The sequence below is a fragment of the Lissotriton vulgaris genome, chromosome 6, assembly GCF_964263255.1.
Source record: "Lissotriton vulgaris chromosome 6, aLisVul1.2, whole genome shotgun sequence".
In the NCBI taxonomy this organism is placed as follows: Eukaryota; Metazoa; Chordata; class Amphibia; order Caudata; family Salamandridae; genus Lissotriton; species Lissotriton vulgaris.
In genome coordinates, this window is record NC_141694.1 from 1,792,418,859 (window position 1) to 1,792,436,784 (window position 17,926).

At 43.0% G+C, this 17,926-nt stretch overlaps 1 protein-coding gene across 2 annotated transcripts in view; it reads right to left on the reverse strand.

Annotated features, from left to right (window-relative positions):
- Positions 1-2,062: 2,062 nt before the first annotated feature.
- Positions 2,063-17,926, reverse strand: part of LOC147709498 (uncharacterized) — a 56,569-nt gene continuing 40,705 nt past the window's right edge. Inside the window, exons 3-5 of one of the 2 annotated variants that reach the window (XM_086928055.1) lie at positions 12,099-12,164; positions 9,929-10,135; positions 2,063-4,063 (exon numbers count right to left, since the gene is read on the reverse strand). In XM_086928055.1, coding sequence (XP_086784181.1) covers positions 3,825-4,063; positions 9,929-10,135; positions 12,099-12,164 — 512 coding nt within the window. In that variant the 3' untranslated portion in view covers positions 2,063-3,824. The remainder of the gene's footprint in view (positions 4,064-9,928; positions 10,136-12,098; positions 12,165-17,926) is intronic. The other variant, XM_086928056.1, reaches the window with a different exon arrangement.

The following is a 17,926-nucleotide window of genomic DNA, read 5'->3' on the forward strand; positions in this document are numbered from 1 at the left end:
ATTTTATTCAGCCAAGTCAACTCTGTTTTCAGATTTAGGCATGACACCGACAAGCATTTCTGATGCGATCCGATCTAATATTACTAAGTGTCTTTATTATGCTTTTTCTGAAGCTGAAAGACAGCCTACCTACCGTCTTTGAAGGGAACAAACAAGGTGTTCCTGATTAGGGTAGAAATAGTGATACATCTTAATCAAGTGTCATTCCTTCTTGAGCACGGTTCCGAGTAAAATTATATTTTAAGTTTTGTGTTCTGTACTGAGATGTGGTTTGGCCCTCATATAAGCACAGTGGATAATGACAAGCATTCACAACAATTCATTTTAGGATTTTCTAGTTTTTTCAATCTAACCTCCTCATGGACCAACCAAGATCCATGTTAGTGATGGGCGCACGTCTTTGCTATTACCAGGGAGCATCTTTCAACCGGTGTACAAGGCACAAACAGGGACAGCACACCCTATTGTCATGAATGCCCTGCCCTGGGGCCACATTCAGTGAAATACAGAGCGACTGCATCAAAGCCACTCCTTGTATCACAGTAAAGGTGATAATCCACCTGCACTTTGAGGAGGGGAGAGATGCACTTGTAGGCAGCTGCAGTGAGTGACTGCACCCAGCTGTAGGGGGATGTCTGAGAGGGGTCCATGGGGACCCCTTCAATCCCTCCAGAGGGCAGCCCTAGGACGCGCTCTGACAGTTTGCCACCTTTTTGTTCATTATACGGCATGGGACAGTCAAAGCGATTTCCTCATTTGCATGGGGCCACGCATCCATGCAAATTACGAAACACCCTCTGAAGACAGGGATGTATGTATGTATGTATAGGCATTTATATAGCGCACTACTTACCCGTAGGGTCCCAAGGCGCTTCGACCGCTGCGAAACCCTTCCTGGCTTCCCTGAGAGATGGTCCCTTAATGGGTATCTCCAGGGTGAGACCAGGCATCCCCGGCGGTCTGGTGGGGCCGTTAGTGAAGATGAAGCAGGCTAATGCCCAGAGTTGCCGAGTGTGATCGCTGATCAGAGTGGGCACCGAGGCGAGAGAATTATCGAGTCCGCTGACCCTGGTCCAGAAACCTGCCGCGCCGGGAATCGAACCCTGGTCCCGGGCCGTCCTCTGCTCTCGGGTCTGCCGCCTCTAACCAGGTACTACATGTGCGCCCATGTTATCAGTATTACAGAAGGGTGTCACAGAAGCATCTGTGGCCCCTTCTGTAATATCGCAGTAACCTGGGGGCGCAAGAGCAAGTGCGTGCCCCTATTGTGACTTTCTATATTACCACCCCATATCTTTTGTCTTCTCACAATTAGTACATGGTTAGTGTATTGTTTCACACTCTGAAATATGTATGTCATAAATCCACAGACTACAAAGGACAGAGAATCAGGTGGCCAGATTGTGCTCACGCCTGAATAAACAGGGACATATAGCATTCGCTCAGATAAGCCGCTGCTAAACCTAAAAAGGCAAACTCTGCATTGTGCACATTGCCTTCCAAGAAGAGATGATGCAGACACCAGTAAAATATCAGTGGATAAAGGGGCCCAGATCCTGGAACAAAAATCACTCCACTCAGTTTGCGGCCTACCATGCCAGAGTGGGAGCACCCTGATTACCTCCGCTGTCCTGGTAGACTGGTCAACATGCCACCAGTTTCATACTCATCAAAAGAGGGTGAAAAAATGATGTATAGGATCAAAACAGTAGTGTAAAAAACAAGAAACAAATATTTTTCCTAAATCTCTACATATATACTATACTTTATACAGGTTTAGGAAATAAGTCAGCAACTTATGTTAATATCATACATAGGTATGTAAATGCAGTATGCCATCCTTTGTCTATGCATATGGAATAGCCAAAGGTTTGTGACTGTCACAACTCCTTGTAAACGACTGACATGAGAAAGTGTAAACTAAGCCTGTGGCAGTTGACACGTTTTTGGTGAATGTTCCCCTAAAATGAATCTTCATTTGTCCAGGTATTTTCAATACTAGTGGTAAACAGGAGTCTGAGTAAAGTTCATATGTGAAAAGCAACGGGGAAGGATATTTCGCTTGCTCACTCATGTAAACATGTTTACTGCAATTCATGATATAAGTATACAATTCAGGTCTCTCAGTCAAAGCTATTACATGTTAAAGCAAGCTCAAAACAGTTCTAACAAATACACACACAGGAGGGAACAGTTAACAGTTAAAAGAATGGTCAAGAGAAAAATGTAACCATATTTGTTGGCGAATAACAGAGTAGGGAAGGGTGGAGTAGGGGAGAACACAGTCCATAGGTCAACCAGCTGATGCAGAGTGTTGATCTAATATGGGAAGGAAGATCTGAAGACTGAAGAAAAGGGTGAGATTTTAGAAGTCGTGACTCTGACTTAATTCCTGGCATAAGGGGACTCACTCATGAGGAACTCAGTTTGCACTAAATTTCAGCCTTATGTACTTTCATCACAGACCTCCTGTCAGTGGAAGATCACCAGGCCGTGGGCTTCACGCTCACCACTGCGCACTGCTAACTTCACTGAAGATGGCGTCCAGTCCATCACTGGTGGTGGAGAGTATGATGGACTCTTTAGTGTGGAATCTAGAGCATGTCAATGGTCTTACTTTAGTCTGAGACAGAATAAAATGAGCAAATGTCTATATTTTAAGCATAGTTCTTTAAAAACGTATTCTATCATTTACATTCACAGGTTATAAACTTGTAACACTTTTAGGCTTGATAAATAACTATATGTGCTTTAAGTCTGTTATATATGCTTGGGTCATTTTTTTCAAAATACCTCCCCAAGAGGCTGTAAGTTGTTTGATTCAGTAATGGGGTTTGTAAAATTGAAAGCTGGTTCCAGTACTTACTTTCTAGTCTGCTAAGTTGTTCAACATAACCAAATCCTTTGATTTTCACAGAACAATTCTGCTCCATATAGTTTGGGAATGTATGTGACATGATTGCTTTCCACATCAGCGGCATCACTCGTTAGGTAAAGTCAGATTTGATCAGTGTATACAATACTAAGACCAATTATATGAAGTTAAACAATTTAAAGTTTGCTGTACATACTAACCTTCATGTTTTAAAGAGTATTCATTGAAGGCTCCTGTGTGGATCTGCAACTGTCCATGGACAACAGCATCTATACCTGTATTGCGGCATGCGTGACCCTAACAGCAATGGTGTTTGCGATGAACGTCCTTTTATTGGGTAACCAAAATAAATTTGGTAGCAATTTATTAGTAAAAATTCCTGAAGTTCTACCTCACCGTCTTGCCACCTACACCAGCAGACCTGCCTCCAACCTCACTTGAGACGAGTCTGATCATCTCGAATGCATTGAACGGTGCCATACCTCAAACTGGCAATAGCGTGTAAGATAACTAAATTGGTGGTGCCCACCTTCTTTACTGGATTAACCTCCATTTAGTGTGCTTCAATCATGCAACTGGAAGAGAGCCTTTCCCTGATGCAGGTCGAGGGTGCACCGAGTCATCATCCAAGTAGCCTATGAAATGGTCAGGGGCATAGTTAGACCTTTTGCCATAGCTAGTCTTGATGCCACCCCTGCGTTTGCCGCCCCACGACGGTCGCAGGTAAGTGCGGGGGTGCTGCCGATTCCTACGTTTGCCGCCCTGCGATGGTACCAGGTAAGAGCCCCGAAAACTCTTACCACCCCCGCCCCTTGGTACGCCACTGGAAATGGTTACAGCAGCATAGGAGCAGATTGATACCACAGCTGCTCTCGTAAATGTGTGGCAGGAAGGTGCTAGCAGAGATGTTCAACAGACAGTTTAAAGAGCAACTAAGTACTTCTTCAGATCATGGTGTATGTCCTTCTTGGAATGGCAGTGAATGTTTATGCTTCTGTATCATGGAGGCAGCAGAGAGGGCAGCCTTGGCGTTCATCTCGGAGCTGTAGAGACCAGAGGCCTGTGAGAAGCGGCAATCCACCGAGCCCAGGACGCTGGAGCTCTGGACTTGGCCCCTGGAGTCGGTGTGTAGGGGAAGGTTTTCATTTGGGATGTGATGCATCACAATCAAAATGATCCTTCTTGCAGCTAGGACACGGAAAAGCAAAACACATGTATTAACATCAATGAAATTCAACTACAAAGCCAAATCAACTTAGACATGCATGTTGAATTAATGTATTTGCTCTCACTAAAGGATAAGAATAAAAATAAAAAACTCGAAGTCTGAATTATGGCTTATTCCTGTAAAGAGATATTTTACAATATTTATACAAAGGTATTAAGTAACCAAAGAGAAGCTCTGGTAAAGCTCTGTTACAAGCATAGCCCATGTGACAAATGTGTCAATTGCATGTAATTAAAATGTGGGTTTTAGCAGCGCTATAGTGCCTCATGATGCAGAGTGTACACGCCGCTTACATATGCGACATGCACATGATATTAAAATATTACAAAACATTTACAGATTGAGGGATATGAAGTCCCTTGGTAGGATCAGGTTAGGAAAGAAGCAACTACCAGTTTACAAAAACAAAACTAGAAAAACACAGAGAAATAAACACTATCAAAGCAAATTGGTGTGATGTTTGTAGTGCAGGCCACTGGCTTTGCCTATGGTTGTTAGTGTACCGGAGAGCGAGTGCAGACAAGCAAAACAGATGTCGTTGACTTCGTTAATGATTTTTAGCCATGTTGTACAGAGGCACCATAATGCGGTCATTGCATCATTTTAAAGGCGGGCGCCAACACAGGTGCGTGTGCCTACAAATTGAGGAAAGCATTTTCTTTCTGTTTACCTAGCAGAAATAGATTAGTTTAAAAAAAAAATTGCACATTTTTAATGTAACTAACGTGCTTTCTTTTTTAGTTTTTTTTTTTAAGACCACTATGTTTGGGTGGAAAGCAAGTGCTGACAAGGTAATATGGAGGGACAGAGAGTGTGAGATAAGGACGAGGGTGGGAGAGGTGGACAAGCAAGAGAACAACAATGGGAAAGCACACAGACAACAGAGGGCGGGCGAAGTGGACGATACAGACAACAGAGGGTGTATGGGTGGGTTTGGGAATGGGGATGCACTTTGATAATAAAGCTTGGGCAGGATTTGCAGCATTAGGCAAGACCTAAAAAGGTTGTAAAACAGTCCCTCATAGATTCCAATAGAGTGTAAGGACACACATAAAACAGCCAGCAGAAAAACGGTGATACCAACACACTCCTCTGGGCTCATCCAAGATGTGATTAGTAGTAATGTTGCAAGCCAATGGCTCATGGTTCCAAAACAAAAGAAGTCGACTAAAGTAGGTCAACCCAAAGCCCATTAAAGTGAAGTATGAGACACGCTATGTTCACTGTGGTGCAAGGTATGTACAATTCAAATCTACAAAGTTACAGTTTCTGAATGCATACTTTGTTACATGCGGGATGGAAGATATGCATTCATATGGAAATGTTCAAATGGAATACAGTCACAGATTTTCAGGACTACTCCCAAATATTTGTGAAAAATGTGTTGTATATTTATTCATGTAAAAATCTTCTGAGCAAGTGTAAATTCACTTTATAAAACATATTTTTAGGTCTCGCTACGCAGCGCGCAAGCGCTGCTATGGGGACCTTTTGGAATCGATCCGGGCTTTATTGGGAATTTGTGCATGTTTTTGCACTGTTCCCAATAAGCCCTCGTGCATGTGTGGTGACTACCTTGCGGGAGCGAGCAGGCACCATATGTTAGCAATCATTGCACCTGCCGCTGCTCGCTCCCACAAGGTAAAGACTGTCCCTTTACAAGTGAGCCCTCCCTCCTTCTGTTTCCTTGAAAGGAGGCTTCACTTGCGCTCTGTACCCATCTTGAGTGTAATTTTCTCACGCGTTCCCTTTTGTTTACACTGCGGTGAAATAGTGCCCTTGGATAAACTGGAAAGTAAATATGCTAAAACAGCTCACTTTCAGAGGCATGCTCTGCAGAAATCACAGCCGCGCTGCTCCCCAAAGTGATGTGTGTCAAAAATGCTCTGGGACTTTAGTGTGCGTCATAGAAAGTAAACACTCAGGGAGATTCCAAAGAGTTAGTGTCCCTTCTAATCTCTTTTTTTTTAGCCCAGTATTGTAATTAAGATTCAAATGCGCAGTCAAACATGGTTATATCAGAGCATGCTTTATCCGAATGGCGGGAAGGTCACCTTCCCACTCAGAACTTCTCGGTCACAGCTGCACCATTACCTTGGTAATTGTATTATAACGTTGATTAATTAGTTTGTGAAAGTTTGGGTATACAATATTAGATTTCAAATCATTGGCGTGTTTTATAATTGAATAGAAGTTGGCATCTTTGGAATTTCCTGTCAAAAACGTGCAACGTGCCTTGTGTGCAGTCATAAATGAACGAATGGAAAGCATGCGTTATCAAAGCTTCAAAGCATGCGATATTAAAACCTCATGGGCAGTGCGCTCATTCATAATTCTCATACCGACTACTTCCTCCCCACCCCTATTTGTCTAAAACTATGACATCACCTTCAAAGATTAGATTACTATCATAACTGACAAATTACCCCATGGCAGGCGAGCCCTCTTGACATTTTTTTTTGCGGTTTCATAGTGCTCGTCCTGGACCCAAAGGCATTTGAGCCGTTTCTGGATCTCTGAACTGCGGCCATATTTCAGTAGAAGAGCCGGTGACTGCTTTACTAAGCGGCACGCCGGATGCAGCTTTGGAAAGGGTCTCTTTCACTGCAGATTTTATCTGCATGTAAGGCGTACCTTCCTCGCTGTGGTAGGTGGCAATAAAAACACAACAGCATGAAAACACGTTGCAACATCTAAAGGATGGGCAATGCCTAGAAAAGTAATCATTCACCTGAACACCAGATTTGGATAATTTTTCCCTCCCTCGCTCACTTGTTCCCTCGTTTATCTCCGGACTTCTGTTTCATGTTCCCTACTTCACGCATACTTCCATTATGTTTCCTATTCCCTCCCATCTGCCATGAGCATACCCATCCTCTTCCCTCCTACCCTCTTTCCTGATCCCTCCTCCTTCTCTCCGGTTCCCCAGCTCCCTCATCTGTTCCATTAATCCCTCTCCTGTTCCCGTCTACCCTCCCACCATCGTTTCCACTCCAGTTAATACCTTCCCTGTCCTCAGTCCCTGACTACCCTATTTCCTCCTCCTTTATTTCCTCTACTGGTCATTCTTTTTGTTCTCTCGTTCCTCTGTTCTGCCACTGTTCTGTCTTTCCGTTCTGTTCCCTCCTTGCATGTCCTATTCTATCTTGCATCTTTCGTGCATTGCTCTATCTTCTGTTCCTCCCTAGTCTCTCTTGTTCCCTCATGCCTTCTGTCCTCCCTCCATGGCTCTAACATTTCTCCTTACCTCACTCCTGTGCCTCCCATTCCCTTTATGCATGTACTGGTCTCTCTTTTCGTCTCACATTCTCCAGTTTCACTCTCACATACCCCTTTCCCAGTTCCTTCCTTCTCTTTCTTATTTCTCCTGTTGCCTTCTTCCCTTTCCCGTTTGTTCTTCCATCCGCTTCTAACCTCTACAGTCTATTCCTTGCTCCTCTGTCTCCTCATTCCCTCTCATGTTCCCTCCTTCAACACCTGCTGCCTCTCGGTGCGTCGAAGTGTCATTTTGTCGGTATAAGCGATATTCCTCCCATGAGGGGAGAGGATGTGGGGTAACGGCCAGAGCTGCTGATTTTTTAGCTGGAGAAGCATGTTCGAGTCTCGGCACCGGCTCAACATACTGTGATTGTGGGCAAATCACTTATTGTCCCCGCGCCTACCAACAATGAATATGCCCTTGTGTAATAGAAATGGTGCTAATGTAAAGCGCTCCAATACAATAGGGTCGAGTTCGCGCTAAAACTACAGAAAACAAGCATTGGCATAGACAATAGTTCTCGTCTTTAGGACCTTATAAGTGTTTAGCCATGCAACAGTTAATTTTATTGCACCAAGTATATTGTGATGCATAACTAAATACTTATAAAGTCCCACAGGCGAGACCTATTGGCTATGCCAATGCTTGTGTGGAAAAATGGTTTACCTCACAAAGAAACGTATTGCACTACAAAAAATATTTTTCTCCTGCTTTTGTCAGGTGTACATTATCAAACTTTCCCAGAGTTGGAAGGGATTAGGGAGGAGTTGGCGAATACCGTTAAAAATGCAAGTTTGTGGTTGTGCACAAACCCACTGGACACTCTGGACACTCTAGCCTAGAAACTACTACTTACCGCCTGATTTTAGTCCGTGACTAAATTTGCTCACACGAAAATCTACATATGGGTAAATATTTTCATAAGAGAAAAAACAGTTTTGCACAAGTAAGCCAAAAATTCAAGTGTACACGTGTAAATAGCTTTAAGATTGAAACACAACATATTGACTCCAACAAGATCTTGCAGTTCAAATAGGTATAAAATGTAAATGTCCATCAATTGCCAAAAAGATTTGCACAGAAGGTAACTGAGGCAAAGTGAGATGAAGTTTGACACAATATGGTCAAGTGGAAAAGTCAGACTGTCAGCAGTCTTGTTGATTTGCATTTACCAACCTAAGTATTGGAATAGCAAGAAGAATCTAGGTATATTTACATTTTTGAGAATCCCTTGGATGTTTAAAAGTAAATTTTCCAAGAGGCTTCCTCAGAAAGTAAAACAAGAAACAAAGAAACGTACTGATCTCTGGTGGAATGAATGTGCTGGCATAGCGAGCCCTACCTTGATCAGAAAGCTGGTGTTAACTGATCCCATTCATAAACAAAACCTGTGCATACGTAGAGACTGTGAATAGGTACAGGTGTGACATAAACAGATCCATTGTATATTCAGTGTCTGGTCAAATCAGTAAGGTGGAACTTGGTAGGGTCCGTACCCAAGCAATGTAAACCCTGGCATATTTCCAGATACGTTCATCAGAGAATTGACGGGATCAGGAGGCTGCCATAAGTTATCGAATCCGAGAATGCAATCAAAGGGTGACAAGTGGAGTTTTGGACAGGACAAGTAGTTTTTTTAATCATCTTGCCTGATGGTAGGGTAGATATTTTATAAAAATTCAACATCCCTGCATATAACATTTAACTTCTGCAGCAGCTGTGACATAGTTGTGCAACCTTCCCTCCAGAAGAACGGAATAAACCAATTGTGTAAAATTATTTTGACTGTACTGCTTTAGAGACAGAGCATACACACTGAAGCACTGAATATGAGTAACATAAAGGCAAAATCATAATGCTACCAAAACAAGGACCACAAATTCTTTAAAAATCTGCGGAGACCATGCAGAAAAGGCAAACTTGCTAAACACAATGTTATTTAATGAAGAATAGCTGTGGTCGGAATAAAGAGCAAGGTTGATCTTCCGCAGGAGGTTATTAGCATGAGGGAAGAAATATATATTGCAAAAACAAATGTTTTTATATCATTTCTGAATTACGGGAGCACTGGAGACAGTCTAGTAAAGGTAGGGTCATTGTATGGTCTGATCGCATACAATGCATCATTTTAAAAGAATCGGCTCGTAGGGCAGAGCACGCACCTTCTGCAAGTTTTCAAATTTAAACTTTGGGGCACTAGAGAGAAGTCTTATTATGTGCTGCACCTTTTCCATAAATCTATAACGTAAAATATTGATTAATAGCTATTTAAAATATGGTTTTACACAACCTCAGTCTATACAGATTGAGAATGAGCCTTACACCAGCACCATACTAGTTGTCTCTAGAATATCTTTAAATATTGCACACAAATGAGTGAATTGACAACATGAGTTAATATTTATCAAATCAATGACCAACAACTTAATAAAAGAAGGATGACATGATGAAATGGATTTTCCAAATGTAAAATTATATTTTTCGCAGCAGTGTATTACTCCACTATACTTCACCCCCTTGACATCAGTCAATTGGAAAAGAAAGATATTCTATATGGCCTACTTACCGGAAATGTTCTCTAATGCATTGCTGATGTCTGTTCCAACACGAGAGACAACAGGGCAGAAGAGCAGTAGCAGCCTGTCTGAATTTCTTTCATAATTCTCTCTCCTCAGATGCATTCCACTGTCCTTTAGGTGCCGATCAATTTGATGTATGAACTGCTGCTCAGATCCAAATGCCTGCCCAGTAACTAGGACCTGTACACAAATGCCTTCCACAAAACATAAAGAAAATAATTAGACACATTAAAGTCAAACATACATTTCGATTTCATTTGTCCCACCCTGCCCCATCGTCTTTTACTCTTTTTAGATCGGAAATAAAATAACATGCATGTGTTTGCACATATCTGCAGATTTGAACTTACATCTTAGGTAGTTATAAACAATTCACCAATAAGGCCAGATTATGACTTTAGGGGTCGCGGGAGTAGGCGGTACGCCACTGCACCAAACCGTTGGAGGGGCCACTCGCCAGATTTAAAGTTTCTCCCTGTCTGGCAGGCTTTTTTGGGCATTCCGACAGTGGCGCCGCTAAAAAAGGGCACCACAATGGGAAAGCCAAAAAGAGTCCCTACACGGTATGAACGATTAAGGCAATGCCGTGTAGGAGCTAGTGTGCATGCACATAGCGGGCCACATGTTCTGTCCCCTTGTGTGCATCCGCATGGCGTGAGGCACCAGGAGGTCCTGTGGGGCCCCCGTTGTTTCCTCTCCACCACGGTTTTCATGGCAGAGGAATCGCCATGAAAACCGTGGCGGAGAGGAAACTTGTATTATGCTTGGTGGGACTACAGTTGTCCGGCCAAGCATCTTGCAACCTCAGGACTGACACGCCACTGCCATGGAATGCCGGGTCCCTGGTGGTAGTCCTATGGCAGTCCGACTGCCTAAGTCTTAATGGGACAGTCGGCCTGCCGGTGCGGCAGTGGCTGGACCGCCGCCACGAGTCTCACGCTCCTCGGGCCGACAGACTGGCCCCAAGTGTGTGCCGTCTACTTTTTCAATTCCCAACATGTGCCTCCACGTACTGTTTTTATTATCAAAACATGTGTTATTATCACTATTCATTTTTGGCATCAATGTAATTCCATTTCTCATTAACTGCACCATTCAAGTACATGAAGGCAACCACCAACTTTACAAACAGAACAAAAAAAAAGTGCATAAGTGGGTCATATTTAGCATTTACACACTTTACCTATAATTCTACATGCAGTCTTCTCCACCCACATGACTTAAAACTTCATTTTCATATTCTTGCCCTTCAAATCCTACCCTGGGACAATGGATTTTTCCCAGTGATATCACAGGCATATGCTTGTCAATAGTAAGTGTTACAACAGCATCAACACAGTGGTTAGGTTGCTTCCATTCCATCAGGTGCCTCTCCAGGACATTGTCTTGGTTTATAAATAAAATGTTCTACATCTTCTCATCCATACATAAAATATACAAATGTTAAACAGTTGTTTCCTGGATCTATTTATATTCCCCTCGATCATCTTTGTAAATGCGAAATTTCAACCTTTTTCTCTGACCAGTTGTGACTTTCTCCTGACTTACAAGTGACAGGTGAGTACGGCAACCTCAATGACTGAAATAACCTTCGTGAATAATGCACAGCGCTACATATTTGTTGGAATTGGATTTCCCAGGGTCAGTCGCTCACACACAAAAGGACAAGGATCTATCTAGACACATGCCTTGGCACAATGATTTTCTGTAACGTCACTATATAAATAACTTTCGTGTGCATCAGGTACAATAAAGCTTTTCAGGTGGGTCTATGGATATGTAAGAGTTTCACGAATGATCTGCTAGTATAAAAGTTCTACAAATATGTTCCATGATGTATTAATGCTTAATACCAATACAAAAAATTAAAATACTCTCTATTCCCAATTTGTTGAAATACACTTAATTTCTAATTTCTGCCCTTTAACTGTACAATGAAAATTGGGATCTTACCTTTGTGCATGCATTGGGCCACACAGCATACCATTACACAAATTCCAAATCCTTTCTACCATCATTTGTGGGTTCCCTGAATTTGTCTGGATAATGTGCCTCTTGTGTAAGAATAGCTCTTGATGCTACTGGGATATGACAGTGGCTCTACAAAGACAATTGTATTGCTAACATTACCAAGGAAAACATGGACTCCCCACCTACCTATGAGAGGCACTTTGGTTTCTAGCACCCTAGCCGAATCTCCAGCCTCATGTGGGTCACCGGTAACTGTAGAAGAAATAAATAAACATCACAAAAGGAGGATTCTAGTAGTAATACAATATGCAGCTGCAAAAACCTAGCACGCTAAATTATTAGTAAAATGGATCAGAGTATCTACTGGAGTAAAAAGGGTCTAGGAGACACTATAATTCAGCAGATATCGGCAGCAGCGTTAGACAGTATAATTTCCAACACCCACTCGCTGTCCCTACTGAAATATTTCTTTCAGGGCACCCAGTGCTAACCCAACAGGAGAGGACTTCCAGAACAGTTCTGACGTCCTGCAATCGGGCTCCTGATATATGCTTTTCATCAGGGACAATCTATCATGCATTCAACTACCTTACTAGAGTTCTCTGGGCACTAGCAATGCAATTATAAAATAACAGTAAACATTCACCACACATAGTTGTAATTGTGTCCAACTCCCAATCTTGGGAGTGATCATACTGCATGCCATAAAGTGCCCTAAAACTAAAAAACAACTAGTCCTTTCCTTAATGGTATCCGTACAATATGCAACTTGTAATAAAAGAGAAAGAAACCAAGTGAGTTGATCTATATATAAAGTAACCAGGAGGACATAGCATTCGACTGCAATCCATTGGTCGATAAAGGTTTTTGTGTAAAACAGAAAAAAAAACCTTGTTCCACATCAATAAAGTGGAGTCACAATTTTTGCTCCCTTATTAAGGCTGCCCTCCCATATAAATATACATTTTCCAATATACTATTGGATCTACGTAGTGATTTAACGAAGTAAAAACCTTACCCGCTATGTACATATTAGCAGAGTTACGTGATTATCTCCACTTGTCAAAAGTACAGTTACAACATCTGCTTCTTTACTACGTTCTCCCAAGCACAGCAAATGTACACATTGCATTAACAAGGGTTACTTATATTATTTCATCCATCAAAATGCTTAATCTCATCCATCACCCCGCATAGGCAGATTTCTCATATGTCATGCACTCACTGTTCCTTCTGAAGGCTTTCTGCAGTTTACCCCTGCACTCAAAGGCTTACCAAGACTTTGCAGCATTCTTCCGCCTATCGTTCCGTGGACCACGAAGATTAGCTCCTTGGCCCACTTCTGGTCAACCACTCACTTGCCCACTTCTGTCACAGCAGTGTTGTAGCAGATGGGTTTTCCGAGCCCTGCCTTATTCTCAAGTAGCTAGGAAGAGAATCCTCCCCAGCTAATCAGACTACACACCCCAATGCACATTTCTATAACTTGTGAGAATAGTGAGGCAACTGAACCAAAGTTTATTGTGTCAGGGAAGGCACAACCGGAACCTGAACCGGAACTCAAGCAACCAAGGACCAGTTTCACCCTCGGTATGGGCTCATCAGCTGGGTATAGCTTGGAGCCAGTGACACGGTGTGCACGGGACCCAGGTCTGGCCATACCCATCCCACTTAGGGCAGCATTCAATAGTTTACAAAATAGTGATGGATTGAATGCTTGAATTAATCTCAGCCACTGGTAATTACTCGGGCCACATCCCAATCCATTGTTATTTTACACACCATGTCACCTCCATGTGGACCCAGCTATATGCAAATTAGTCTTGACCCTGCTCCAATCAGACAGCCGCATTGTTTCACTGCCTTGTGGAATGTTGTGTATCTTTATGCTACAATAAGCAGCTTGTGTGTTCTTTGAAAGACACAAGGTGTAGCGTCTGCTCATCAAGCTAGCTGACATGTATGTGCACTAAATGGTAGTGGATATCCTTATAACTTCTTTTTCAGTGGGGGGCTCCTTGATGTGATCCGTGGCTTGAGGGTGGATATCACTCACTCTTTGAGGAGGTACGGTATCCATCATAAAACACAGGAAATGACTGCAAAGTTAACCACTGCTAATGAGTATTTGTGTGGTTGCTAAGCACTGTTAGATTTTGAGCACATGTTTCTGACAACATTTCTACATACGTAGTTAAGAACCCTTATAACTTAGCAAAACATTGTGGGATTGTGAAATGTTTACTTTCTGTTTTCTTTTTTACCTTTCTAGAATGACTGTGTACCCGCTACATATTCGGGCCAACATTGTGGCCGTTTTGATCCTTGACTGGCCAGTATAAATATTTTTTTGCATTATATAAGCACTTTGAACAGAGTGATTAATCAACTAAGGTCCTGATGAATACCCGGGAACCCCTTTAACCCTCTAGTGGGCAGAAACATGTTGACCACTGAGAGGGGTATATTTGGTTTACAACCCCAGTCCTTTTTTTAACTCAACCCCTTTGGACCTACATAATAAAGTTATTTTGGCCCTCTGGAGGTAGTTTTCACAAACATCACACATTATATTTTCACTAGCACTCTGTCCCTCACGGACTCTATTTCCATCGGTCATCAAAATACTTCTGCTCCTCCCACTTTGGGAGTTGTAACTCACACCATGGACCTTGCAGTCCGGGTGTGAGGAGGGGACCCAATGATGATGCATGTCACCCTCGGGTGAGTGAGGGTTCTCGTGCTTAGAAAGGATTCCTTCCATGTAAACAATTTCATGGCATCACACACATACTTTTTTTTGATAGGGTTTAGTTTCAGGCAGTGTACTAGCCTCTAGCCCTTTTTGTATCATAAGACTAGGTGTAGTGGAGGGTGAATTATATATCATAAATTGTAATTATCACCACCCACAGTTACGAATCACCTTGATTATGATACGCAGGGGTATCATTCTTAGCTCAATTTAGCTTTTAATCAGTTGACCCCCACCAAAACGGTCAGCAACATGAGATTAACTCCCTCCCAACCCTAGTTCTCTGAGAAACTCAGACAACTGAAGCAGCTATGCAGAAGACAGGAGCATAGTTGGAGGCAACAATAAGACCTCAAAAAAAAAATCTTATAGAAACAAAGAAAATCTCAGATTATAAAGCTCTGATTTTCTCCGGAAAAGTGGCGTATTTTTCCCAAAAATACTGTCAGCAAATAATTCATCCAAGAAACTCTTCGGGCTAAATTTGATGAGATAGACAAGACAATTAGTAGTGAATCATTTTGTGATAATATCGCGCCTGCCTTTCAGGCAAAAGAAAGGTTCTTGAAATGTATAATATCTTCACTAATAATATGGTGCAAACCTCCCCAACATCCTCGGAGGTTGACGCTCAGGCATCTGATGTCTTGCCCCCTCTCCCATCCAAGGTTGCAACACCTCCTGATCTCGCCCCGCTGTCTCTTTCTTCTTTTACCACGCTGACAGTGCCTCAAGTTCAGGACCTAATCTTAGACACTGGCTCCAGTTCACCCTTAAATCCGTGCACACCAAAGATTCTGTAATCCGTTGCCAAAACAATAGCCAGTCACCTAACTAAAATGTTTAATGGAATGTTTAGTCAAGGTTATTTCTCTAAAGTCTAGAAAATAGCTTCCATTTTACCTCTGAAAAAAAAACTGCATCCGAATGCTTTGGATCCAAGAAATTACAGGCCCATTCCATCCAAGAGCTCAGCTCGTCATGAGGCACAGTTGAGCTGTGCTGATGACGAGCTCAGCTCTTCATGAATATAGGGGAGCAAGAATTTCCAGCACAGGGGAAAAATAACCACTGCAGCGATGTGGTTAATAGAGAACTCACTTTCTAATAAATTGTTGGATCACACACAATATGGTTTCGTGAGCCAGCACAGCACTGAATATGCTTCGATAACTTCATCAGAAGAGCTGAGAGCCATCTTGGATGGGAGTAATCCTGTGGCACTGACTTTGTTAGGCCTCGCAGCCACGTTCAATAAGGCCGATCACACAAGGTATTGATCGCCCGTATCCATTCTCTGGGAATCAGAGGCTCAGCTCTTGCACTGTTTAAATTCTTTCTATCTGACAGAGAGCAATTTGTAGCCATTAACTGTTACCCTTCCAGCCATTCTCTCCCCCCTGTGGAGTATCCCAGGACTCTTCATTCCGCCCTACACTTTTTAGCCGATATGTTACACACCTAGCCAAACTTATCAAATTATTTGGGTTTTTGGTGATTTTGCTATGCAGATAGCACCCAGTTTGATGTCTTCGTGGCCAGAAACCAGCAGGAATCAGATGCCAATTTTCGCAGCTGTATGCAACTGATTAGTTACTGGATGACTAATATCTGTTTAACTCCTTCGGCGCTTATGACGAGCTCAGCTCGTCATGAGGCACAGTGGAGCCGCGGAACGCCCACGCGGGGATAATTCCCCTCCTGTGCGGGGCGTTCCATTGAGTGGGCGGAGTCGTGACGAGCTCAGCTTGTCATGAGCACAGCTCCACTGTGCTGCATGACGAGCTGAGCTCCTCAGGAGCACCGCGGGTGGCCCCCCTCCCCTCTCCCGCGCCGTGGGGTAATTAGCCCCGCGGCGAAGGGGGTTAAAGTTATCTCCGGCAAAACAAAAGTATTACTTCTAGGCAACAATACCTCCTTTTGGTATCTAGCTTGGTGGCTGTCAGATATGGGAAAATTACATGTTCCTGTCCCCAAAGTAAAAAACTTGTGGATAGTATTTGACTATCATTTGTCATTTAATAAGCAGATAATGCAGTGACCTCCTCATGCTGCTTTAACTTAAAGATTCTGAGAAAGGTTTTCCCTTTTATTCCTTTGAAACTTAGGAAATTAGTGGTCACTGCCCTCATTCTCTCAAGGTTGGACTACTTCAACGCCATGTACATTAATTTGCAGAAACAGTTACTTAATAAGTTACAGATTCTGCAGAATGCTGCAGCAGGATTATTGGTAGGAATTCCTAAGCATCACTCTGCCTCTCAAGCCCTGGTCAAACTCCACTGGACACTGGTGCAAAAGCGCATAGATTTTAAGGCATTATGCATTGCTTTTAAAGCCCTGCATGGCATAGGACCCAAATAGTTTAAAACTACATTTGTCTGGTACGTTCCTCCGAGAACTCTGCGATCTTTATCAGCCCACAGTTTGGTTGTTCCTAAATTTAGCCTCTTAGATGCTCATGACGAGCTCAGCTCGTCATGAGCCACAGCGCTCCGGTGCTCATGAGGAGCTCAGTTCGTCATGGCCCGTGGAACGCTAAGGTGCGGGGAGAATTCCCCTGCTGTGCTGAGCGTTCCACGGGAGGCAATACACCTGTGATGAGCTGAGCTCGTCATGAGCACAGGAGCGCCGGAGCTCATGACGAGCTCAGCTCGTCATGAGCATGCGGGCGCTGTGCGCGCCCCCATCCACCCTAGCACAGCGGGGGATTAACCCCCGCAGCGAAGGCGTTAAGAGAGCCCACTGGGGCAGCAGAATCTCTGAATGCCCCGCCTTTACATATGAAGGCATCTAATTCCGGAAAAAATCTCAAAACCTGGCTTTTTAATCTTTAGATTAGCTTCTTTGTCCTCTTTTCTTCCCTTCTGTTGAACAGGTCAGCCCTAAGACGCCCTCAGGCAGATGATGCACTTTATAAAACTTATATTCATTTAATTTTCAAGACTTGTTTGCAGTTGTGGACGATTTTATAGTACAAAATCAGGTTGACTGGGAGAGATGTAGTGAAGTTTGTATAGACGGGGAGGGGAGGGTCGTTCAATGGAAGGATTCTACCAAGGACTTCAACCTCGCATTCGATCTAAAGCACCTAATGCCGATTAGACACACTGTATAATACACAGTGAAGCACTGGCAGCAGGAAGCCTCATGAAGAACTGAGTGATAGTCTGAAAATAGTCAAAGTGGTACATTTTATTAAAAGAAGACCCATGAAAGCGAGATTTTTTGCTAAGTTGAGTGACGACATGGGTTCCGA